This window comes from Sceloporus occidentalis, unplaced genomic scaffold, assembly GCF_023333645.1.
Source record: "Sceloporus occidentalis isolate IW3139 unplaced genomic scaffold, rSceOcc1.0.p SCAF_14, whole genome shotgun sequence".
In the NCBI taxonomy this organism is placed as follows: Eukaryota; Metazoa; Chordata; class Lepidosauria; order Squamata; family Phrynosomatidae; genus Sceloporus; species Sceloporus occidentalis.
In genome coordinates this window covers 17,307,861-17,335,088 of record NW_028316994.1, presented here as the reverse complement: position 1 = coordinate 17,335,088, position 27,228 = coordinate 17,307,861, and the positions used below count along the sequence as shown (strand labels likewise).

The 27,228-nt window shown below is 42.8% G+C and overlaps 1 protein-coding gene across 4 annotated transcripts in view; it reads left to right on the top strand.

The window, feature by feature from the left end:
• The window catches only part of EFNB3 (ephrin B3), a 75,181-nt gene continuing 47,953 nt past the window's right edge, over nt 1–27,228 (top strand). For all 4 annotated transcript variants that reach the window (XM_089480341.1, XM_089480340.1, XM_089480342.1 and 1 more), the window contains exon 1: nt 1–757. In XM_089480341.1, the coding sequence (XP_089336467.1) occupies nt 636–757 (122 nt within the window). In that variant the 5' untranslated portion in view covers nt 1–635. The remainder of the gene's footprint in view (nt 758–27,228) is intronic.

Here is a 27,228-nt window from a genome sequence, read left to right as displayed (position 1 = left end):
CCCCCCTTCTTTCTTCTCCTTCTTCTCCTTTCTTGCCCACTTTCCCCCTCCTCCTTTCAACACCCCCCTGAAAAGATCTCTGCAAAGAGGGACCCACAACAGGCAAGGAGCCCAGGGCAGGCCAGGACCCCCTTCCCCCAACATTTGGGCATTCTTCTCTTCTTTTTTTAGTCTGGATCTTCCTCTCTCCTCTCCTCTCCTCCCTTTCCTTCCTTTCCTCCTGTTTCTTTCTTCTTTCCTTTTCCTTTCCCTGCCCCCCTCAAAAAAGAACCACCCCAAAAGATGCCTCTTTTCCTCCAAAAACTGGCTCCATCTTTGGCTCTCAAACTTTCCGGATCCTCCGCCAAACTGCTGCCAAAAAGCCCAGCATCGATCTAACTTTCCTGATCCCACTCTCCTTTTTCTCTTCTTCTTCTTTCCCTTTCTCTCCCAAAGTCTTTCTCTCTTTTCCCCCAAAGAGTGCCTTTCTTGATTCTCTTGGCTGCCTTTGCTGAGCTGCCTCTTGGGATTTGGTCTGGAGTGTCTGCTGCGATTGTCAAAAAAAGGAGGACAACAAAAGAAGGGAAGGAGAAAGAGAAGGAAAGAAAGAAAGAAAGAAAAAGAGAGCCCTTGCTGCTGCCTCTCCTGCGGTGAGGATGGTGGCCCTGGGCATCTCCTGGCTTGGATTCTATACTGGGCTCCTCTTCGCTTTCCTGGAACTCTGGTTCATCGAAGGACTCAGCCTGGAACCCATTTACTGGAACACCTCCAACAAAAAGTAAGTCTCTCTCTATCTTTCTGGGGGGGGGGGGAGAAAGTGGAGCAAAAAAGGGGGTGTCCTTGCACACAATACACACTCACTCACTCACACACAGGGTCCAAAGTCTGCCCAAAGATTGGCAACTTTTCCAAGCTGGCGATAAGTGTCTTGCTTTGGTTTTCCTCCCAAAATAAGACCTCAAATCACATCATCAACCAAAAAGAAGCCTCAGCAGTCAGGAAAGAAGAAGAAATGGACTTAGGTTTGGCCTGTTGCGTGTGCTTTTGTGTTGCACTTTGTGTGTGTGTGTTTCAAATCTCCTTTGGAGTCTCACAATTTGGAAACGTTGGAGAGTGTTGAAGAAGGGAGTGTTTGAAATGCCTATATATATATGTATAGGAAAAGAAATATATATAAGGAATATATTCAGGAATATAAAGAAATATATATAAGGAATATATTCAGGAATCTATATAGGAAAAGGGGTGACCATGGTCAGTTTGGAGGAAACCAACATCAGAGGCATCCCCTATTACTCCAAATAATAAAACTGAAGACAGATCTATACACACACACACACACACACACACACACACATTGCAGACTTGGAAGTTTCCATTTCCTTCTCCTCACTTTCTCTCTCTCACTCTCTTTGAATATTTTGGAGAGGGGCGAAGAAAAGTGGACTGCCCTTGCTCTAGTTGGATGAACTTCTATAGATCCAGGATGCCATAGTTTTTTGATGAGGGGGTCTCCTTTTAAAGGGCAATGCCTTCTTTCTTTGAAGAGGGGGCTCTTTTGATGGCTGGCTTTGGTGAGGTTGGGCATGCATCTAAAGAAAGGAAAGGTTATGTTCATTTGAAGTGTGTGCCTGCATACACACTGCAGAAATAATGCAGTTTGACACCACTTTAACTGCCATGGCTCCATGCTATGGAGTTCTGGGGCTTGTAGTTTGTTGTGGCACCTCTGTCAAACTGCATTATTTCTGCAGTTCAAATGCAAGTGTGTGTATATATACTCCAACTTTGACAGCATCCTAAAGTTAGATGTCAAGTGTGTGTGTCAGAGAGGGACACTCTCACTCCCTGAAAACACATAAAAGTTAGTTTCGGTGAAAATCCTCATGAATCCTGGCATGTCTCAGCCATACTTAATGTGCAGGTCTTTGATGGTCATTTAGGAATCATGGCCAATGAATCCAGAAATGAAGTGGGATCGCTTACATTGGGTCCTTTATCAGAGCAACAGCTAGGAAACTCTGTGGACTCACAAAAGACACACACACACACCTTGGACTGTCAGAAAAGGCAAGGTGTGTCTGGGCTGATGCTGCGAACTCCCACATTTGTGACTTGGGTGGGTCTCTCTCTGGATTTTGCATCCTGCACTTATCTGGGGTTTGTGGGTGTCTTTTGTGTGGTTCTAGACAACAACACCTCCCTCCTTCCCCTTTCTTTCTTTCTTTCTTTCTTTCTTTCTTTCTTTCTTTCCTTCCTTCCTTCCTTCTTTCTTTTGGATCCTATTTTCCCTCTTTCTTTCTTTTTGCATGCATGGATCACATTTTCCCTCTCTCTTTCTTTTTGTGTGCATGGATCATATTTTCTTTTTATAAAAAGGTGTGCCATCCCCTTGGAAGTTTTTTCTCGCAGAACAATAAAAATGAATGAAAACTAGCTCAGAGCGAGAAAGAAACTTCTTGGCTGTATTTCACTTTAAAATGTACGCACCCACACATATACACGATCCCCCCCCCCAGATCATAGCTTTAATAGGTCAAACTATGAATTGTTGTAGGTGTAGTTGTTGTTGTTGGATTCTCATTTTCCTTTCAGTGGAGTTCCCAGGCCTGCTTGAGATGCTTACTAGAGGTGTTTGCAAGATGGGATAAGAGAGCATAATACACTCCTCTTGCTAAAAAGTCTGTCTCTCTCCTCTGGAGTCCAGAGCCGACTTCCCATCTGTTAACAATTGTGGCTAAAACCCCCAATAACTTCTGAAACCCAAGTGCTCCTTACACATTTTTAAGGGGGCTGGGAAAAAGCAAGAGGAGGAGAAGGAGGCGGCAGCGGCAGCAGCAGTGGCTAAATTGCAATAATTTAAATAGAAACTGGGATTTGGGATTACATCAGTTTTTGGAGGAATAAAAGCAGCAGGCTGGAAGGATTGGGGGTTTTTTGGGGTGGGAGGGAAGGGGAGAGGAAAGCATGGTGGTTGTTTGTCGGGGGAAAAAATCCCTTCCACATTTGATGGAGGGAGGAAAAAAACACATCCTGTGATTCATAAGTGCTACAATTTGTGCTACTGTAGCCATGCGAGAAAACGCTCCCTAGCAACAGAAATATATATTAGAGCTTAATAGGTCTATTTGCTTAAATCATGCTGTGTGGAAGTGTGTGCGTCTGTGTGTGCGTTGCGCCTCCCTTACCTTTTCTTCTCTCCCCTTTCTTTCCCATACCTTAACAATCCCTTCGAAACCTATCCATGGGGTAGCCGTGTTGGCCATATAGCCAAGGGCGATAACATCCAAAATCCACCAAAGAGTGATGCCTTTGTGGGGCCAACCCATAGGCATAAAATCCATGTTGCAGGCTTTGGAAGCTTTGCAAGCGTGCAGCATGGATTTTATGCCTTTGGGTTGGCACCATAAAGGTATCACTGCTTTGTAGATTCTGGATGTTAATCCCTTCTAAAGGAAGGGATGGTAATCCCATATTCCCAAAGTTACACCCCCTTCGCTCACTTTTGGATGAATGCAGATGTCTGATCTTTTAAACTATAGGAGGTGCAGGGAGAGAAACAATCCAGGAAGGAGAGAGAAGGTTTTCTCCCTTAATTTGTATTTTAAATATATAGATTGTATCTGGGTGTAAATAGTGGGGAGAAAGCTACTAACAGTACTCTTTTCAGGGAGAACCTGGATCTCAGGCGGATAGTATAAAACTGAAGTTTCTATAATATGCATATAACTATTTTAAAGGGAGAACTTGGGCTAAACAGGCCTGGTCAAATGGCTGGTGAGCATCTCCTCTCTAGTCTTTGTCTTTGCTATGGGCATCCATGGGCATTTGGTAGTAGAAGCCCTGTTGAAATGAATGAGAGATGAGCAAAGATGCTGTCCATTGCAATTCCCCACTCCCACGGAAATTAATGGTAAAACTTCCCAGTAGTAGATTGTGTCTCCAGAAACTACCAGCTCTAGAAACATGGAGAGCCAGCATGGCGTAGTGGTTTGACTGTTGGATTGCAGCTCTGGAGACCAGGGTTCGATTCCCTCGCTGGCCATAAAACCCACTGGGCGACCTTAGGCAAGTCACACTCTCTCAGCCTTAGAGGAAAGCAATGGCAAATCTCTGAACAAATCTTGCCAAGAAAGCCCTATGATAGGTTTGCCTCAGGGTCGCCATAAGTTGAAACCAACTTGAAAGTACACAGCGACAATGATAGAAACATGGTTTTCTTGGAGTTCTGGTTGGGTTCAAGCAGAAGTCTTCTTTTTCAAATGGATTGTTGTTGCGTTGGCAACACTGGGGATTTGGAAATGGCTGAGTGTGCATGCTTGATTTGTGTGTGTTCCTTTGGAGAGAAGTCCAAAAGAAACTGATGGGTCAACAGGAGGGAGAGACAGAAGGTTGTGATTCCTTTTTGGTTGGGACCCAAGTGTAAAATTTCAGAAGGTCAAGTGATCCCCCCCTTTCCCACACACGCACCCCACCTCAAATGGAGGAGTTGCACCACACCTTGGCCCTGCAGCATTGCCTTTGATTGTTCAAAACCATGCAAGCAAAGATTATTCCTTAGGAAAGTTGTTTCCAGAGGAGCCCACACAGAGCTTTCGCTTTTGCAAATTGTTCTGCCTGCTTCAGCAGAGTGGAATGGCTGAGAATGTGGTCAGGCTATCTCTCCCAGCCATCCCATTGTCAGTTTCCTCTCTCTTTCCCACCATTTGGCTCATTACACACACACACACAACACACACAGACACAGAATGAGCTGAAGCAAACTGACAGCAATAATGCTCATCTCTTTTTGGCATCTGGCAGTGTGGGATTAAAGCTACCACTTCTGGAGAGCTACTTTGGTGAGAACTGATGTGTCTTTCTGCGGCTTTCCTGTTTGGAAGCATCTTCTCCTTCAAAGAATAGATTAATCAACTTTTTTTCTTAAAAGGTTTTCAGTCTGTTTGGTGGTACTTTAGGATGTTGCAAGACCCATGGTGATTTTCATGGCAATATTGGTTTTGGTTCATCACTGTAAACAGGGAATGAAACTCAATTAAAGATGGCCTTTCCTTCCCGCTGTAGCTTTTCATGATTAAATTGCAAGTTACTCCACACTTTCTCCGAGGCTTGCATTGTGCTGAGGTTTCTGCAATGTACAGGAGTGTTTCAATGCGATCGGTTAATGAGCCAATTAACTGGGTGGCCACCTCTCCCAAAGGTAGGGCATCCTTTGAACAGGAAAACTTCACCCAGAGATCTGGCCCACCCAAGATGGTGAGGGGGAAAAGCAACAAGGGTGATGAGATATATAGATATATAGATGTCTAGATATAATATGTAATATCATGTCAGTATGTAAAGGTGAGTGAGTTTGGTGTGATTCCCCCCCCCCCCAACATAATTGGGACTCCATTGCCCCTGGTGTTGCTTGCTTTTCAGCAAAAAAGAGGACTTTACATTTATTCATTTATTTTTAGTCACCTGGCCAGATACTGTCCTCTGTACTCAAACCCCAGACCCCTTTATGGCAAGCCCTAAACTCAATGAAGATTGATGGGTCTGCTTTGTATTTGCAAAAGGTGTGAAAAACCAGATGTAGAGTGCTATAGGGGGGCATTTTCACACACATTGGGGTCCTGGTGTGTTATTGTCATCATGTGCCTTCAAACTGACAGTGACTTATGGGGACTCTATCCAAGAGCTTTCTTGGCCAGAGCTGTTCAGAGAGGGGTTTGCCATGGCCTTCCTCTTGAGGCTGAGAGCGGGTGACTTACCCATAGTCACTCATTGGACTTCCATGGCCATGCAGGGATTTGAACCCTGATCTCCCAGTCTTAGTCCAGCACTCAGACTAGAACACCGCTCTGGCTCTCTGCACTAACAGGCTGTTTGTGGGTAACTCTTCAATGTGTGTGGACACAACAATAGAAGAGATAATGCTTGGCAGCCTTACCTGCCTATACTTGCCATGTGTGCCATACATATGCCATACATGCACTTTCCTACATGTGGGTTTGCTTTCTATTCCCATTTTGAAAGCTGTTCAGCACCCCCACCCTCTTTACGAAAGGTCTTTCTTTTCCACTCCGGATGAATTAACTCCAAAATAGTTCCCATCCCCAACGTCACAGGGGTGGAAATGCACCCTTCCTTCAGAAGCCTGAATTATACGATTATTAAAAGAGAAGAGAAACGAACTGCCCCAACAGTGATTATATAAGCTGGGGAAATGAATGAAGGGGACAGGGAAGGAGTGTGTCTCATGAGCAAAGTGGTGTGACGGCGACATGATTCAGCAAAGCCAAAACTTTGAAAACTTTGAGTAATACAACAAAGTCATATTATTGTTGGGAGGATAACTTGGCTACATTGCCCCAAGCACAATAGGCAATTCAACCCATGTTTAACCCACCACTGCAAGATTGTTATGGCACAGGATCAGAAAACTTGGATCTTTATTCTTTGTGTGTGTGTGTGTGTGTGTGTGTGTGTGTGTGCATGTTTGAGAAACAAGATTGTAGTCCCTGTTGTTGTACAGACAGGCTTAAAGAAGGAATCATAGCTCACTGGTTGAGTCTACGCGCTTTGCATACAAATGTTGTTATGTGCCTCCAAGTCGGTTGTTGCTATGTGCCTTTAAACGGACATTGAATTATGGTGACCCTATCCTAGGGTTTTCTTGGCAAGGTTTATTTCAGAGGTGGCTTGTCATTGCCTTTCTCTGAGGCTGAAATGTGTGAATGATCCAGGGTCACCCAATAGGTTTCCAAAGCTGAGCAAAGATTCAAATCCTGGCCTTCCAGAGTTCAGCACTCAAACCATGCTGGCTCATAGTGAAATACTTTTTTGTTCTGTGCCTTCAAATTGACTCCAATTTAAGGCAACTCTCTCATAGAGTTTTCTTGGTAAGTTTTTTTTTCCAGAGGAGGTTTGCCATTGCTCTCCTCATAGGCTGAGAGAGTATGACTTGCTCAAGATCACCCAGTGAGCTTCCATGTTTGAATGGAGATTTGAACCCAAGTCCTAGCCCATCACTCAAACTGGCTCTCTGAATTTCTGTTATTTTCACTGAAGTGGTTGGGTAGCAGATGATGCAAAAGCTTGGAAAAGTTACTGTTTTGAACTATGATTCCCAGAATCCCCCAGCCAGCATGACCCTTCTGGAAATCATAATCCAAAAGAGTACTGTAACTTTTCCAAGCTCTGGCAAGACCTCTCTCTCTGTCTGAGGACCTGCCAGCTAGAGAAGTGCCAATTACTGGCTAAAAAGAGAGAAATAATTGACCTGGTATAAGGCAGTTAGTTCCCCTATGAAAAGTGTACACTTATTATAGGATATGCCATCCCGAAAACTCCCAAAGGAGAGCTGAGTTTCAAGATGTGTTTAAATTGTAATGATTGGCATGACCCTCTCAACCCCTGGCCCTTAAGCAAAGAAAGATACTTTAGAGACTTTGCAAAATGTCCACCTTATTATAGTTCGGATTCCAAATTTTGATAAAATGCTTTGCTTGGGTGTAATAAAGTTTTGTGCTCCGGCTGAAATGGTGTTTTTGCAAAGCTCCCCTCAGCTAGGTCAATGTTGGCTGCCCTCTTAGAAGTGGGCACACAACCGTAGGCTGAGAATCAATTCTGCCATCCACCCTGTTTGGTAACAGCCATTCTTCCCTTCAGAAATAAGAACCTTTTGTGGTTTTTATTTTTCTGGAACATCTCCTCTCGTTTCACTCTTGGAGAAATAGGTCGGATCGACAACATGCACATCTGTTTTGCTGCAGATATGTATCAGGCGATTGCAAAGTTTGACCACCATGGTTCCTCCACAAAGGATCTTGAGAATCCTAGTTGGGTGGTAGCGTCGAAGCTTTCAAGATCTCTATCTTTCTTCCCACAGTTCTCTGGAGAAAGGAACTCACTGCTAAAATCTGCGGTTTAACTCTGTGTTGTACAGATAGATATAGACAGGGTGTCATACCGCAACTTTGGTCTGGCCAACACAGTGGTGGCTGTTTGACTTCCAGCCAGCATAGGCAGAAATGGGAAAAATCCAAATGTCCTGGGAAGGAGGCAAATGTTTGCACATCAAAACAGAAGTTCTACATTGGTCCTATACAGTTGGCACTCTGTGTCCATAAATTCCTTATCCGCAGATTCAAGCATCCACAGCTTGGAAATATTCAAAAATGTATAAATTCCAGAAAGCAAAACTTGAATATGCCATTTTATATAAGGGACACCATTTTACTACACCATTGTATTTAAAGGGACTTGAGGATCCACGTATCGATGGTATCGATGGGGGTCCTGGAACCAAACTCCAACAGATACTAAGGGTCTACTGTACTTGGTGAAGTACAGTCAGCCCTATGTATCCACAAGATTCTTTATCCACAGATTCAAACATCCATGGTTTGAAAATATTCAAAAATTTATGAATTCCCCAAAATAAACCTTGATTTTGTCATTTTATATAAGGCACTCCATTTTACTATGCCATTTTATTTAATGGGACATGAGCATCCACAGATTTGGTATCAATGGAGGGTCCTACAACCAGTGAATACCAAGGGATGACTGTACATACCACCACAGAAGAAATCTAGATGGGATTCAGGATCCTTTTCAACGATAAATGGAATTTTTCTTTTTATGTGTTTGTGGTTACTCCCAAGAATACGGCAGGTTGAGTCTCTCTTATGTGAAATGCTTGGGACCAGAAGTGTTTTGGATTTTGCATTTTTTGGAATTTCAGAATGCCTCTAATTGCACATATGTCCATAATGATCCAGCATGGCATAATGACTTAAGTGCTGGGCTACAACTCTGGAGACCAAGGTTCAGTTCCCAGCTCAGCTATGAAACCCATTGGGTGACCATGGGCAAGTCAGAATCTCTCAGCCTCCAAGGATGACAATGGCAACCTCCTCTGAACAAATCTTGCCAAGAAAACCCCATGATAGGTTCATCTTAGGGTCACCATAGGTTAGAAACAACTTGAAGGCACACAACAACAGCAATAACTACAACAACAAATGAGATGCTGTGGACATTATACGCATAACCTGAAGATAATTTTATACACACTATTTTTAATAACTTTGTGAATGAAACAAAGTTTGTGTACAGCAAAACACCTGGAAGCAAAAGATTCACTATCTCAGCCACCCATGAAAAAGGTTTGCTTTGTGAAATATTTTAGATTTTGGAATTCCAGGTAAAGGAGAATCAACCTGTACTGCAATTTTTATATCCCTAAAACCCCCATAACAGAATTCCTGCATGGAGATCACTTTTCTTCTTCTGAAAGGAAAAAATCCTAGCTTTGGTTTCTACCATGACAAGATTCAGGTTCTTTGACAGAGGGGCTGAATATCGCAAAGAGTCATGGGTGGGATATAACACACTTCAAAGCTTAGGACAACTGTTGTCGAGGTTTCTATTAAGACATTTGTCATTTCAGTTCCTGGGGAACAAGGACTGCTCCAGAGATGCTCACTGATCCATTATCACCAAGGAACAATTTCCAACATGTTTTCCATGTTTGTCTGCTCAAGATGGCATATCTTAAAGTTTTTCAGGATGGTATAGCCTACAGACCAACAAGACGTCCCATGCACCTGGAAGACTTTAAAAACAAAAACGATCGTGGCATAAAGTTTTGAAGACAACTAAGTCCATACAAACTCTCTTTCCTTTGAGGAGTCCAACTGGGTTTAAGGCTGTTTGTGAAAGCATCATAGATGTGGAGTTGCTACTGGGATTTGCAGCCAAAGGCCATGTCTATGTGAATGTTTCTGGCAAGACCAGCAAAGAGATGTTAATTTGAGCCAGCTTGGCCCCATGGATGGACCCTGGGTCCCTCCATGGCCTTCAGCAGCTGTAGGCCTTCCCTTTCTTTTTTGCCTCAGTTTCTTCTGAGCGGAATAACTATGGGCTCCATTTCAAGGTGGTGGTAGGTAGATGGTCTTAATAAAGATTGTGAAACATTTTGTGCTGAAAAATTGTAGCCATCTGCATTGCTGGTAGAGCCAACATAATGTAGTGATTTGCGTTTTGGATTATAACTCTGAAGATCAGGGTTCAATTTGCCATTCGAGCATAAAAACCCACTGGGTGACTTTGGGCAAGTAACACTCTCTCCACCTCAGAGGAAGGCAATAGCAAACCTCCTTTGAAGAAACTTGCCATGTAAAATCCCATGATGGATTTGCCTTTGTTGGGGTATGCCTTCATGTCGTTTCTGACTTATGGTGACCCTAAGGCCAACCTATCATGGTGTTTTCTTGGCAAGATTGGCTCAGAACTTCAGAGGAGGTTTGCCTTTGCCCTCCTTGGAGGCTGAGAGAGCGTGACTTGCTCAAGGCCACTCAGTGGGTTTCAAGGCCAAGCTGGGATTCAAATCCTGCTCTCCGGAGCCGAGGGTCTCCCTAAGTCAAAAAATGACTTTGAGGCACACAACAAATGCATTGCCAAACCAGCCTCCCAAAGTGGAGAGAAGTGGTTTTTCAACCTACGTGGAGCTCTCTGCGCAAGCTGTCCTCTTCCATATGGCGGCGTGAAAAGTTCTGAGGAGCTAGCAAGCTCTTTCCTTTCCTCCCTCGCTGAAGTTGATCCAATAAAAGCAATCCTCTTACCTGTTTTGGGTTGGCAGTTGACAAAAGCTGCAAACCAGAAGTCAAGCTGGGTATAGCAGCGGTTTGGCTCCTTGTAAAATATTTTTCCTTCGCTCGACACTTGGGGAGTTGCCTGTGATTCGTTGGCAGACAGATGTCAACTTGTTGAAGGTGTTTGTCTTTATAGCTCTCCGTCAGGCAATTTGTGCATGGAGAATAATGTTTCCCCCCCCCCCTTTGCTTTTTCCCCCATCCAAAATGCCACCTCCCTTTCCTGAAATGTGCCATTCCCAATAGGTCCGAATCCTACATCTTGTGTCCACAACATTCCCAAAGTAGCATCTGTTTTTTAGATTGGGACAAACCAATCCAACTCAGCGGACTCCCTGCTTTAGAGAAACCTCTGGCCTTGGAGGTCCTTTATCTTCCCGCTGCTTTGCTTGTGGGAAAAGTGTAATTTGAGGGTAGCCATTTCTTCTTCTTTTCTGACAACTCTTCTCATGGAGGTGACTTGGGCGTGACAGATCCTGCCCCGGCGTATGTGGCGGGGTCAAGATGGATGACCTCTACAGTCTCTCATAGACCTATAATTGTTTAAAACTGTCGTCTTCCTTCTGAAACCACTGGGAAGCTGTACCTTTGATATACAGTATTTTAACATGCTAGTGAGTTTCCTCCTCCATTTTGAAAATGTTCTTTTTCTGAAGCAGGGAGAGAGGGAGGGAGGAAAGAACACGTGCGTTTCTTTACTTTTTCTGGAATACGGCACCTCCTCCTGAATTGCATTCAGTGACGATGTTGCATCTCTTGCTATAATACACACAAGGTACTGGAAAGGAAGGAGCTGTAACTATTATCAGTGGCTTCAATAGGGAGTGCAAGAACTGAGGACCACTCTGGGTGACACCATCAGAGGGGATGACATTGGGCAGCAGTAAGACATTTCTGCTGAAAGTGGGGGACTCTCCTTGGTGTGACGCTTCTTTTCGGGAAGGTGAGGGATGTCCCAGCTTTGCCTTCTCAACTGGGGGAAAGTGGTGGCAGGATGCTGGGTTCCCTGGGGTGAGATCCTCCTCTGCATCCCCATCTCATGAGGTCCATGGGGTGACACCATGAGTCATTGCACTGCGTGACACCAACCCTAGTGATGACACTGGTATTATTATTATTATTATTATTATTATTATTATTATTATTATCTACTTCAGTGCGACCTTGTTATCTGCTGGCATTTGGTTCCAGGACTCTCCGTGGATAACAAAATCCGTGGATGCTCAAGTACCATTAAATATAATGGCATAATAAAATGGTGTTCCTTATATAAAGTAGAAAATCAAGGTTTGCTATTTGGAATTTATACTTTTTTGAATATTTTCAAACTGTGGATGCTTCAATCTGTGGATAAAAAAATCCATGGATAAGGAGAGTTGACTGTAATATAGTTGACCCTTCATATCCATGAGTTCCTTATACATGGGTTTAACTATCCATGGCTTCAAAATATTTTTAAAAATATATAAATTCCAAAAAAAACCCACCCAAACCTTGATTTTGCCATTTTAAAGAAGAGATACTATTTTACTATATCATTGTATTTAAGGGGACTTGAACATCCATGGATTTTGGTGTCCACAACAAGTCCTGGAACCAAACCCCAGCGGATCTCAAGGACCCACTGTACCCACTAATAATAAATAATGTTTATATGACACTACTGGGTGACTTTGGGCAAATCACACTCAGCCACAGAGGATGGCAATGGTGATCCTCCTCTGAACACATTGTACCAAGAAAACCCCACGATAGGGTCACCGTAAAGTCGGGAATGACTTGAAGGGACACAACAACAAATACCATATATCAGGGCAGCTTACAAGTAAAATCTATTTAAGCAGATTAAAAGAATCTGAAATCATTTAAAAAATAGACATATTAAAAAGCATATTAAATAATTTAGCAAGTTTTAAAAATGGTTTCTAAAGGTTAAAAACAATTTAAAGCCATGTGCCTTGGCATTTTGTAATGAATCTGTTAGACCCGTCAGGTTTTCATCAACCAGCCATGCTTTCCCTTGGTACCAAAATGAAGCACTAGTCAGATCTCTGAAGGGAAGGCATGGCACAGTTGTGGGGCACAGTTAAGCAGTAAGTATGTGTGTGTGTGCTTTTGTGTTACTCATTTGCTAGAACTGGTCTTTTTTACCTGAATGGCATACTTGTGCAATGGTGGTTGATACTTAAGTTTTTAGGATGCCTAATAACTTTTAATTTGTAAGCTGCTTTGTGTCCCAACTTTGTGGAAGTAGCGAGATATCATCATCATCATCAGGGATTGTCCCTTTACATCACAAGGGGTCTCTTGTCAATCTCAGATTTTGATACTGAAATCCCAAGGCCTTAGAATTGGCAACCTGAAAAAGGAGAGTAACTTCTTGCCATATGTGTGTCTCCTATTTCAGAAATCCAGATTTTTGGGTCCCTCTTTTCCCATTACTGGGTCCTCATTATTGTTTTCCAACTACTTTTCAGCCCTTGGGCTTTTTTTAAAAAAGAAAGAGAGGCAAAGGTCCAGATTCAATTCCTGGCATCTCCAGCTGAGAAGGATCAAGTAACAGGAATGGGAAAAGGTGCCCATCTCTGCCTAGGGCATTAGACAGCTGTTTTCAATCAGAGTAGACAGTATTGGACTAATGGAAAAGCAATCTGGCTCTGCGAAGGTCAGCTTATTGCTACCTTCTCTGCATGATGCTTCAGATTTTAAAACTATTTTTGTACACATGTCTGTTTAACTCAGGAGTGGAAGTTATGTGTTTCTCCAGATGTTTGTGAATGGCGTATCTCACCATTACTCACCAGTAGACCTTTTGGCAAGGGCTGGCTGGAGTTGTAATAAACAAGACGTTGTAGTAAAACAACAACATGTGGTAATAAAACAACAGTGTCTTGGGGATACACAGTTTCCACCCCCCCCCCCCCCCCCGGTTTAGCACTTACATGGCTATCTATACACAGGATATATGGAGGTGGTACTTGGATTATCCAAACCACTGCTGGGAACCTGTTGGAGACTTGCTTCTTCGTAAGTGGACTTCCGTCTCTGGGAATTAGAATCGCATCGTTGCATCATGTCTATATTCAGTAGAGGGCTGCTGTTATGTTACTAAGAGCTGAGAAAGTGCATGATGCACATTAGTGCACTATGTGCATTGTGCAGTTATGTACATTGCACACTAAAGTGCACCATGCAGTGTGCATCATGCAGTTACATGCATTGCACAACAATGTGTATCGTACTGTGATGTGCATTATGCATCTATGTGCATTGGGTGCTCTTGCCAATGTCCCATGATGCATCTTTGCAATTTACTAAAGGGGTTTATTTAACGCCTCTGCTTCATAGCTAGGTACAGTGGGACCTTGGTATCTGCTGGGGTTTGCTTCCAAGACCCTTCAGGGATACCAAAATATTTGCAGCAAATGGGTGGGCTGCTTCCATCGTGCCTTTCTGGATGGGACAGTAAAATGATAGAAAGCCAGTGTGGCACGTTGAGTGTTGAACTGCGACTCTGGAGACCAGGATTCCATTCCCAGCTCAGCCATGAAAACCCATGAAATTCACATGTTCAGCCCCAGGGAAAGTCAATGGCAAACTTCTTCTGAACAGATCATGGCAAGACAACCCCATGATAGGTCTGTCTTAGAGCTGCCATAAGTTGGAAATAACTTGAAAGCACTCAGCAACAAAGTGTGCCTTCAAGTATATAAAATGGCAAAATCAAGGTTCGCTATTTAGATTATTTTTTGTTGGGGGGGAATATTTTAAAGCTGTTGATGGTTGAATCCATGGTTGAATCTACAATGGATACGGAGGGCTGACTATATACATAAAATTATGTAATGTAATAGGTCACAGAGGATCCTAGCACACATAACTGTGACAGATGAGTCCCTAAATGTGGGAAGTGATGGGGAAGAGTCCCCTGCGTATGTGAAAAATGTCTTTCCCTTGCCAGTTAGCAACAATACCAGCACCATCTGACATTGGTTTCCCAGGGCAGGTGAAGGCGAGTGATGCTTAAGGCTATGGCTGCAATCCTTAAAAACTGACGCCTCTGCTTGAATGATGGAGGGGCAAGTGAGTGGGACACAATCCTCTCTACTTTTTATTTTATTTTCTTCCAGAATGTTTGGCAGTCTGTCTGCCCTGAAACCGATTCGAAGGGTAGAAAACTGGGCCTTGGGCTCACCACAGTTGCCTTGCCCTCCTGCAGAGGCATAAGTTAGGAGAAAGGCAAAATTTGGGCACCTTCTGGATTTCATTAAGCACTCCCTATCTTCCCCCAATGTAGACACAGATTGTGGTCCGACTATAACAATACCCCACAAAAAACTATTCCAGTTCTGATGAATGAACCCCTACACATTAAAGCTCTTCTCCCCTTCCCATGCATGCTGCACACTCCCTTCAGTCCCTCAGGCTCCTGGGATAAATGAGATATTTGAACATTAAAATATGGTGTGTGTGTGTCCCTCGTATGTTCCCTCGGGAGAAATCAAGCCAAACGGGTTTGTTGTGCCTCCTGGTTTTAAATAAATAAATAAAAAAAGAACATTTCCAGATTTCAACATCAGCGTCGAACCTTTCAGCTGCTTCTTTGGCCCAACCCACAGACGTTTCGGCAGCAAAAAGTGTGGGTTCCTCAGGCCTTGGAGTGTCTGCCTGAAGCTTGCATTCCACCTGGGCATTGGGAAATGTGTCTTTAAAATGTTGTATTTCTCCATTGGTTATCACTGTTGCAACATTTAGGGACAGAGGATCCTCTTGTTCTTATAGACACCGTTGCAAAATGGGATGTGCAGCCTGGCCTGGGAGAAAGGTGGCCCCATATGGAATAGGTATGAATTTACACAGCTACCTAGACTCCTGAATACTTTATTGTTATTATTTTAAAATAATATTTATTATGTTCTAAATCATAACATACAGAATTAAAAAACCAAAACAACATCAAAATAACTAAACACAATGCTACTGACCAAAATAACAAATAAACCTAAACTGCATCCACATGGCAGAAATAATCCAGTTTGACACCACTTTAAATGCCATGATTTAATGCTACAGAATTCTGGAAAGCGTAGTTTGTTGTGGCCTGAGAGCTCTCTGACAGAGAAGGCTTAATGTCCCACAAAACTACAATTCCACAGCACTGAGCCCGGGTAGTTAAAATGGTGCCAAACTGGATTATTTCTGCAGTGTGGATGCAGCTTTAATAATCTAAAAATAATCTTAAGAACCTAATTGACCCACCCCTCCACTTAAAAAACTAAACTGAACAAAATAACTACATATAACAAATTAACTGAAATTCCCATCCCAGAAAATTTAAAGCAAAATATAGTGAACTTCTCCAATGTATGTTTTGACTGCAAATCCACTTCTCTTTTAGTATCCCAAACATCTAAAAAGCTTCAAGTCTCCCAGTCTGTGAGCATCATTTTCTTTTCTTTCTTATTCAGGTAAAGCAATAATAATAATAATAATACTAATAATAACAATAATAATGGTTCCCAGTCTTTTAAAAAGTTGACCAACCATTTCTTCTCCAGTAATATTGAAAGTCTGTCCATCTTTGCCAACTCCAGGACTTTGGTAATCCAGTCTTCAGATGATGGAATAGGATTTGTCTTCCAGTTCTGGGCATATCAAAATCTAGCTGCTAATATCATACAGTGAATCACTTTAAAATAGATATCTTTATCTTTTTCTTTAACTATTTGTGGTTTTCGGTGTGCCTGTTTCTTCGACAGGGATTTGCCATTGCCATCCTCTGAGGCCAAGAGAATGCCACTTGCCCAAGTCACCCAGCGGGTTTCCCTGGCTAAGCAGGGATTCGAACCCAGCTCTCCAGAGTCACAGATCTAGCCTGCACTGCAAAAAATAATGCCGTTTGACACTTCTTTGACTAGCATAGGTCCCTGTTATGGAATCCTGGGATTTGTAGTTTGTTGTGGCACTAGGCAGGGAAGATTTGCTGTTGTTGCCATTGTGTGCCTTCAAATCGTTTCTGACTTATGACAACCCAAAGGCAAACCTATCACAGGCTTTTCTTGGCAAGATTTGTTCAGAGGAGGTTTGCCATTGCCTTCCCTTGAGGCTGAGAGAGTGACACATACCCAAGTTCACCCAGTGGGTTTCATGGCCAAGTGGGGAATTGAACCCTGATCTCCATAGTCATAGTCACTAAGCCATGCTGGCTTTAACTAAGCAAAAATAAAATAAAAGTCCAGTTTAAATTCAATCTTGCCTCTCCAAAGTGACTGCATTAGCAAACTCATTTCTCCAATAAATCTTTGCATTATCAGAAGTCTGTCGCATGTGGCAAGATGGACCTTCGCAGTGTCCGTATATTTTCAGCAGCTCTGCTCAATTGTATTTAATCGACTAACATTTTAATCACAGGTTAAAATTTGCCACCGGCTAGTCTATTAAGTAATCGATTGACAGCTAGATAATACATGGATTTCTTTAAAAAGCACTTCAGATGTTTTGCAGCCCTCATTTTCAGCACCGAGAGTGTGTCTGAGATCTGAGTTCTTAATGAAGTTTTGGACAGAGAAGAAAGAGATACTCAAGGCTGTGGACAGAAGAGGATGCTCATAAGATGGGAGAAAGTGCCGGACGTGTGGTCTTTTTGGTCTCTGCTGATTCGTGAGCATTGGGCGGACATGGAAAACCCATGTACACTTCCCACTTTGTGCCAATTAACGTTGATGTGGCTCGCAAAAAAGGCAGTCCAAAACCTGGTGGAAATTGGCCTGCGTCAAGTCTCCTTTAGGAGGATTTTTCACTGCAATGTGTCCCCACGTTTGGGTCCTCTTGCCTCCTGGAAAAATATATTCTTCCACCTGAGACAAATCAATGCCACCTTTCCAAATGAATGCATATAATGCCCATGTTGTTGTTGATTGCCATCAAGACTTATAGTTACCCTATGAATGAGAAACCTTCAGGCCTCCCTGTTAGCAGCTCAGGTCTTGCAAATGTAGTCTAGCCACCTGCTGCCACATTGATTGCAGAATCAACGCAGTTTGACATCACTTTAAATGGCATGGCTCAATCCTATGGAATTCTGGGGTGTGTAGTTTGCTGTGGCACCAAAGCTAAATATCTCACAAAACTACAAATCCATAGCACTGAGCCTTGGCAGTTAAAGCGGTATCAAACTGCATCCATTCTGTATTGTAGATGCAGCCTCTTCCTCTTTTCCTACTCCTTCCAATTTACCAAGCATTATTGTCTTTTCTAAGGAGTTTTATCACACTGGGGCTAATTTCAGCATTACAGAGAGATTGAAGCGCATTTAAAGCATCCCGTGAACAAAGCAGGAATGGTGAGTAATTATGCAAATGATCATCACGTGCAGTTGCTCAAATAAAGTAATATCGGAAATGCATTGTCATCGAAATCCTGAAAATAAAAAGATGTGCATGAATGTTTCTTTGTGACCACTTTAATGGCGGGTGTTGTGTGACATTGTATGAAATCGTTATGCATAATTACGCGATTTTCCTGGGATATCCATGGGATACTCCCGATCTCCTTCGTATGATAATTGCCTAAGTCATGTCTTTTCATGATATGTCCAAAGTACAGCAGTCTCAATGTAGTAATTTTGGCTTCTAGGGAGAATTTTGTTTGGCTCCTGGATGCATTTATTGGTATCTGCAAAACTTTCCTCTAGCAACACATTTCAAAGGAGTTGATGCTCTTCTTAACAGCTTTTTCCACTGTCCAACTTTCACAGCTGTACGTAAAAATTGGAAACATGGCAAGGACAAACCTGACCTTGGTATTCAATAGTGCCCAAGACACCCAAAGTTTTTCTGACATGTGTGGCAGTAGATCCCACAAGCACCTCTCTAGCATTCTGGCAGGAGAGATGGAAGAAAACTACATCAATAACAAGCTTTTGTAACAAGCCAAATCTGTTGCCCTGGAAGGTTGCCTTGGTCGGTCTACCTAATGATAGTGCCGGCTGTGTTGACGCCTGTTGTCCTCAATGCCATGCCAAATCTATTGTCTCTCATTCCACTTTCTGGGGAAGAAGATGCCAGTTTGTAGCTGCCAGTTTGGCCCCAAGCAGTTGGAAAAGTCTTCCTGGTGTTTTCTGCCTGAAATCTCCATTTTTTGTTCTAAGTGTTTGCCTGTGGTTTGATGCCACGACGCATATGGAGAGAAATCTATAGCCTCTCTTCCTCAAGGCTACCTTTTGTGTTCTTAGGAAGAGTAGTCCCATTCTCCCCAAGCCTTTCCTTCTCCATTCTAAACAATCTCCACTCCTTCCATCCCTCCTTATGCCTTCTCTTCTCCACTCCTCTCAGCATTTGTGTTGTTTGGTGCCCTTTTTTGAATTCTGGCCAATTATTTCTCACAAGGGATTGCAAGCCAGCTCTTATCAGGTGGTTTGCTGGCGGAAGCAAGTCTCTCTTTTCTTTTTTCCCTTCTTTCTTTTTTCCAGATGTTCACAAGGGCTAGGAACCTTACATCTACCCCCTTTCCACCCCCTTCTTTTTTCCAAAGGAAAAGTAAGATTCCATTCTTGCAGATCAGCAGGATTTTGCTATTCAGGTGGATTTTTCACGAGGGGCGTGCAAATCACTTTTTGTCATCTCCCAGGAATCTCTGGTGTCATCACCACATCGGCCGATTTGCATTAATCCCATTCCTAGGTGCGTCTTTTTCTTTTCCCCTGCTCTAAAAGGTTGCTTTGCATTATTCCTTTTTATGGGGAAGGACATCGCTAATGGTACATCTAGCAAAACAAGAAAGTAGTACCTGATCAGTACTGGTCAGATAAGAGGAGCAAGCCAAAAAGATCTCTTGCAATATATCTGAAGAAGTCATCCTCCTGGCCCCCCTCCTTTAATTGCGCTTTCCCCGAAAGGAAATCTTTTAAGAGCTCATCCGAGGAGGAGCTCTGTGGTGGTAGCAATGGTTCGAAGACCAATAATGTGCTTCAGGTGGGGCACATCTGTTCACAGGTGTCGCAGAAAGCGCATGAAGGTTCGACATGTGACCGTAAATCCACCTTCCTGTTCAGCCCTCAACCGCTTTTAAAAACTGGTTTCCTGCCCATTTACAAACCGCAATACGTTAATTCTCTCCCTCCACTGTGCACACAAAATGGTGCAAAGTGCTGGGGGCGAAGGCTACATGGCACACCTCTTTTTTTAAAAAAAATATCCTCTATTTAGTGCTGGGTTGTGGAGATGATATTTTGGTTCGCTTCAAGACTTTTGGCTCAGTACCGTATGGAATTTGCAATGACAATAAATGATCATGTTCTACAAAGGGAAAGGAGGGATTCTTTCTTTCTTTCTTTCTTTCTTTCTTTCTTTCTTTCTTTCCTTCCGAGAGTCTTTATACTTTTCTTTCTTCTGCCATGTTCGTACTTAAATATCTGCTGATGTGCCCAGTAAATCTAAGCTTTCCCCTTTTATTAAAATCGACAGTTCTGTGTCCTGGAGCCAGAAAAGGCTCAGCTGTCGTTGCAACGGTGTCCCTAAAGAATTCTTTCTTTTACGACGTTGAAATTCCCAATAAAATGAAAGTAGCAAATAATTGGATGGCCCTAATCAAACTTGGCAAAGATGTTGTCTGTGTGGCCTCTGTACACCAGCGTTGACCATTCACTGGGAGAAGATCTCTTGTATCTTCTCCCAAGGTCTATCCATAGTAGTTGGGTACCCAGAAACAGAATATATCCATGCAAACGCTCTCTTCCCAATAATTAACACCTGGCAATGTTTGAATGGACAAGTGGGATTTGGGACAGTTGGGCCCCCTTGTTAATTCCTGGAAAGCTGCATATGGGCACATGTATCGTTTTTGAATTTCTGACTCAGGGCAGCCCAAAATCAAGAGCAAATGCTTTCTAAATTATTCAAGGTAGCAAACTAAGGCCTTGTCTACACAATGAAAATACTCCTTGTGCCATTTGAATAAAATGTATTCTGGCCACACACAATTCAAAGGAGTCCTGACTTTTTGCACAAACACCACTGGGAAAGGCTTCATTGTTTTTACTGGAGTATCTATATGTATCCATGAGGATGCACATTGTCGAATGTGTGGCTGGCCCTCTGTTTTGCATGGATTTGTATGGCTGCACATTTTCGGCAGAGAGAGGGCGAATAGATGTGAATTGGCACAGGAAAGTGATGACAAACATTCATGTGCATGTGCAAAAATCCACAGCAATTCACATAATATACTTAGCATGGACACTAGAGCTAAGAGACAGTGCTACAGAAGGGAAAGGAGATACAATCAGTTGTCACATAAGCAATGTGGTGACCGCTGGCTTACACTGGCCTTTTAAAAGGACTACTAGAAAATGACAAGGAGGAGGAAAGGTAATGGCCAAAGAATGAAACCTACATGTTCATAGGCAGTATATCTCTGTGATCACAACCAGCTGTTTGCAGCAAATGTGTGGGTTGCCTTACTGGTGACATCCAGATGTTGTAAACACTGGTGGAGATAAGGCTGTCAGATAAAATGGGCCCTCTCTCTGACCCAAGAAAGGGATTTTTCATGGCCTCACAGAGCCTTCAACTAGTAGCCAAACTGGTGGGGATATGCGTTCCAGTCCAACACCAGATACAGGTGGGATAGACTAACCTAATTTAATTTAGACCCTCTACTCCTACCCTTTCAGAAACTATCTTGGCCCTACCCTGAGTAGTATTTTAATTATTTGCAAAATATCAACCAGCTACCCCAGAGACAGATTCATACCAAGAAAAAGTACAATTTACATAAAATTATAATGCTACCGTGATACAATCCTATCAATTGAAACCAGCAGCCGGGGCCTTGCTTGAAAGCTGAAATATACTTTCTCTAAACGCTCGTTGAGGAAGGATTAGCGAAACCCGTTTGCCGATCCGTCCAAAGAGAAATTTAATTGGGCGCAGCATCACCCCCACCCAATGCCCTACTTGTGCACCCAAGAAGTAAAGGGGGGCAAAAATGCCAAATCGTAGCCCTTTTTCATGAGAAACGGTAAATCGCCCCGGCTCGATTCAAAACCTTTGAAACCAGGTTGCAACTGCCCAGTCTGCTGGGAATTTACCAAATGAGCTGGAGCACCAGTTTCCCTCTCTTGGTCTTGATTTTTTTTCCCTCTCTTTCTCTCTTTCTTATGTGCAAGGGGAGAGACAAATCATCTCAGCATTGTGTCCAATTGGTCAATCACCACTTATTGTGCAGGAAGAATGGTGAAAGGGGGACCTTTATTTGCAGGATACATTTTCCCTCCGCTTCCCTTCGGTGCTTGTTTTTGTCTCCCTGCGCTCCCCTCCTCCAACCTTTGTGCAATTCAAGAGCCCCCTTGGAAACCAGAGCAGGAAGGGGGCTGGTGAAGTGCCATCTTGTCACCTGTGTGACATGCGTCGAAGCAAAGGAGTGAAGGCCCAGCCGCCCGATCGATGCTCCCAAGGCACTTAAAAATCAGTCCCCTCTTGTTAAATCAACAGGCAACTGTTCGCCTGATGCATGCTTCGCCACACTAATCGGGCTTGGGTTTGTGTGAGGTTCGGCAATGGATTTTGTGCAGCTGCACCTGGCAAAAGGAGAACTGGAAGGCCCTCCGTGTTTCGGAGAAAAGATGGGAAACGTTTGGACGCTTTTCACAAGCGACATGGAGGAAGCCGTTTCCATCACTTCAGAAGTCCGTATTATGGAGATAGCTTTAGTAGGCCAACCTAAATACAGTCGGCCTTCTGTATCCACAGATTCTTTATCCACAGATTCAAGCATCCCTTCCTTGAAGATATGCACAAAATTATTTGAAATACTGTATGACGTCTATGTAGAAGGAGTAAATGAAACATAAATGATTTTTGCGTTTAGACTTGGCTCTCCATGTTATCTCATTATGTACAGATATGCAAATACAGGTATTCCAAAATCCGAAATATTCTGAAGTCCAAAACACATCTGGTCCCAAGCATTTTGGATAAAAGAGATTCAACATGTCTATGATTGTATCATCCCAGAATATGAATCACGTGGAGATGTAAATGATGAACTGGATCCCCTTTTTCTCATGTGATTCTACTCCAAACCTCAGCGGATACCAAGGGCCTACTGTACCACAAAGTACAATAACATCCAAAATCCACAAAACAGTGATACCTTTACTGGGTCATCCAAAATGCACAAAATCAGTATCACTGTTTTGTGAATTTTGTATATTATTGTACTTTGCTACATGGCTATCATGGCTGCCCCGGGTATGTTTCCTAATACCACAAGATAGACTTTGAATGGTACTTTATGATCAACACAGCTTTCCCTGAATTTTTTTTATCTGAATGTGCATCATATTTGTTTATTGTTGATGGCCAAAAGCAATTTTACACTAAAGGGATATTCTTGTACATGCAAGATTCATGTTCATACAACAGACATGGTGTATGTAAAATATGCCTATAATTATAATTCTGGTCACTGGTGAAAATCACTTTGCACAGACTGGCTGTTGCCAGTCTGGCAGGTTTAGTTCAGACAGTTTACCACTGCTGTGTTGCTGTTTTGGAAATGTATTTTATGTATTATCAATATAGTGGGCCTTTGATGTTTGCTGGATTTTGGTTCCAGGACCCCTTGTGGATACCAAAACCTGCAGATGGTCAAGTCCCATTACATATAATGGCATAGTAAAATGGTGTCCCTTATATAAAATAGCAAAACCTGGGTCATATCTTGTGGGTGGGGAGATATTTTCAAGCCGTGGATGCAGTATCCATAAATGTTCAAGCCTTATATAAAATGGAAAAAAAAAATCAAGATTTGCTTTTTGGGATGGGGGGGATTTTTTTTCCAAGCCATGGATAGCTGAATCCATGGATGTAGAATTTATGGATGCAGGGGGGCGACTGTATTAGTAACACAATTTTTGCCTTTAATTAGCATCAGTTGATAACCGAATGCCTTGTGTGTAGAACCATGACATCCAGTCCTAATGTTAAGCAAGGTAAACTGGACTATCTGGTGCCGTTGTGTGTGTCCCCATTCAAGGAAATAAATAGTCAGTTCTTTTTAGTGTATTGTTCTAAGCTTTTCAGATAGCTTTGGGGGGGGGGGGGTGGAATTAATTTTTTGGATTTTCTGCCTGGGCCACCCCAAATCCCCTCTGCTAAGGGGCCATGGTTTTGCTAGGCACGGCCAGGGAGCTCAGCCCGCAGAAGGTGGGCTAGGGAACGCGGTGCAGGGAGCTTTCCAGAGGTACGGTAATTTTGCTGACAAGCAGACAGGGATGGCTGGTGCTGCTCTTGTTAATTAGGTCATGAACAATTTGGAACAGTTTGATGTTAAAAATGTGATGTGAGAGACCGTTCGATAGGAGTTTCAAGAACGAAATGAGGAGCGGAGTTGAGGAAATGCACACACAGGCATTTCGTATGTGCTTCTCTAACCCCCCCCCCCCAGGTTATATAATGAAAAGTAGCTATAAATACAAGATATACACACACAACACACAAAATAAAACAATAAAATGCAAAGTCGTCTTCCAGCTTCCATAGCTGGCTAATCTTGCACTGGAGCCCTGGCCTAAGAGTTCTGCACGCATGATGCATTGATGCTTAATGGCACCCTCTTTTTCTCAGGTTCTCTGACCCCGAGTTTAGGGAAGGGAAGGTCTGCCTCTTTTGCTGGGTTTATAGGAAATGAGTACAATTTCAGAGAGAGGACAGGCTATTTTTGTGCCTTGATGGGAAATTTTCCTACCAGGATTTGGCCCCAACCCATCAGGTGTGGAGGGTGGCCTCAGCCGTCCTCACACATTGGATGCCTCTACATTGCAGAAATAATGCAGTTTGACACCACTTTAACTGCCGTGGCTCCATCCTACAAAATCTTGGCATTTGTGGTTTTGTGAAGCACCAGCAGCCCTCTTTGGCAGAGAAGGCAAAAGACCTTGCAAAACTGCAAATCCTAGGATTCCATCGGATGGAGCAACAGCATTGAAAGTGGTGTCAAACTTCATTCTTTCTACAGTGTAGATGCACCCTTAGACTCTTTGGCTGGTTTGATAGGAAATGAGTATAGTTTCAGAGAAAATACAGGCTACTTTCTTGGCTCAGTGGTGGGAAGTTTTGCAACCCAGCTTTGCCTCCTGGCCCATCAGATTTGTGGGATGACTTCAGCCTTATCTCTCAAGATGGAGGCTCTAGGGACCAAGTCATGCTATTTTGTTCCACTAACCGAGATGGGCGTAAGCTTTTGGGAAAAAATTCTGCTGTACAAATCTCACCGAAGGAATTGTTTTTGATATAAGATTGTTTTGTTTTAAATGAAACAGATTGCTATATTAGGTTGCAAGCCCACACGATCTCGCACACACACAACCATCACTTTTATTTTGCTTCCTCCCTCCCCATCAATGTTTAGCTTGCTTTCCTTTTACCAGAGAACTCCAGCTGGCTAACATAAAATAAATAATCAGAATAATATCAAAGTGAGATAATAAAATAACACAACAGACAACAGAAGGGGAAAAACAACAGCAGCTCACTTGGAGACATAGAAGAAAAAGATCTGTGAATGCTTTCTTTCACATACTTCTTTAAGAAGTCATATTCACCAGACTGGAAGGCAAGATGGAGTGGCATTCCCAAATGGCAGTGCCATCACTGAAAAGATCCTGTTTCTTGTAGGCACCAACCAAGCTTCAGCCACTGGGATATTTGGAGCATAAATACAGATTTTGAACAGAGTATAATGGTATATAGAAATAGGAACAAGAATACATTAAGGCAGGGGTGGGCAGAAGGTAGATTATGATCTACTGGTAGATCTCTAGATTATTTGCAGTAGATCAGCCAGGGTTCGTTGACTCCCATCTCATTTCTAAATCACCTTGTTGGAATCCCTCAGATATGGAGATTTTTACAAGTACAGGTTGAGTCTCCCTTATCTGGTTTTCCGAAATCCCAAATATACCGAAAACCAAAACTTTTTTCATGGGTACCTGAGAGAGTGCCACCTTTGCTGTCTGATGGTTCAGTGTCCCCAAACTTTTGTTCTTTGCACAAAATTGTTTTAAAAAACCAAGTGACATGTATAAATGTAGATGCAACATAACACAAATTTTGTGTTTAGACTTGGGATGCAGGTCCAAGATGCTCAAGTCCATTACGGTATATGCAGAGAGGTAGTAAAATGGTGTCCCTTATAGAAAGTGGCAAAATCAAGCTTTGCTTTTTGGATTTTCAAAAAAAATATGTTTTTAAGCCATGGATGGTGGGATCAGTAGATGCAGAATGCTTGGATATGGAGGGACAAATCTATGTCCACTTAAGGGATTTAGGTCAGAAGCCAAACGCCTTAAAGCAAGGGTCAGATCTGGTTTTCCTGGTATCGTCATCTACCCTTCTGGGCCTCCCCACATGGTAGCTACACCTTCTTCCTCATGACTCCATCACTATATTAACATCCCAGCTTTTGAGTTATTTTTTCCCATTGAAGTGCCTTTCGCAAGGCAAAAGCTCTAAGATAAATGTTACTGATATATGGTACTTTTGGTCCCACACTTTTGCCTGTGGCTCTTTGTCCATCACTGGCATGCATGCCTTGCCAATCCCACCATGAATATCTCTGAAATCCATCTCAACCCTCAAGCTGAAAGAATTTCCCCAGCTCTTTCTTGAAAGGTAATAACTAGTACAGTCAGCCCTCCATATCCATGGATTCTTTATCTACAGGCCGTCCATGGCTTGAAAATATTCAAAAATATATATCAGTTCCAAAAACCAAACCTTAGTTTTCTGCCATTTTGTATAAGGGATACAATTTTTCTACTCCACTGTATATAAGGGGACTTGAGCATCCAAGGATTTTGGCATCCACAGGGGGTCCTGGAACCAAACCCCAATGGAAACTCTATACTCACCCCATAGCTGCAGTGCATTTTCCCAGTCAGTACTAACTCTTATCATGCCACACTCGCCAAGGCAAGATCAGAGTAATCTGGACGAAAAGAGCAGCCCTACAACAATCACATGTTCTATCATGAATATTTTCAGCCACACAGCCATGTCCTCACCACTGATCTAGATTTTCCAGGCAAAAGAAAGTGCTCTTTTTTCTGGATTTTGGGGAGAAAAGACCCATATTACCCACAAATCATCTGCCCAAGTCACAGCTGCTACGGGGTCAGTATGGGGTTTCCCACTGAGGTCAGCAAGCTCCCTAAGTTAAATTTTGGCTGACTGAAGTTTCCAGACATTTATCAAGGGCAGCTCCATGCAGAATGCTTGCAGTAGTCCAGCCTGTTAGTTATTAGTGCATGACTGGCCATGTCTGACTTTTCCACAAAAAGGATCACTTCTTAGGCTAGGCAGGGATATGGTGAAACCCTTCCTAGTGCACTCTGTATACCCAAACCCAGATTATCATTTGATCTCTTCATCAAAATTACTTTCCCTCACAAATTTAGGTTAAGTTTCAGCTTCCTTGCCCCATACACACCAATGTTTGAGGGAGACGTGTGTCTGATAACATCAGAATGTGGTCAGAAGCTTGTGGCCAGGCAACAAGAAGGCAGCATGCAATGAGGGAAGAACATACAGAACTACTATTT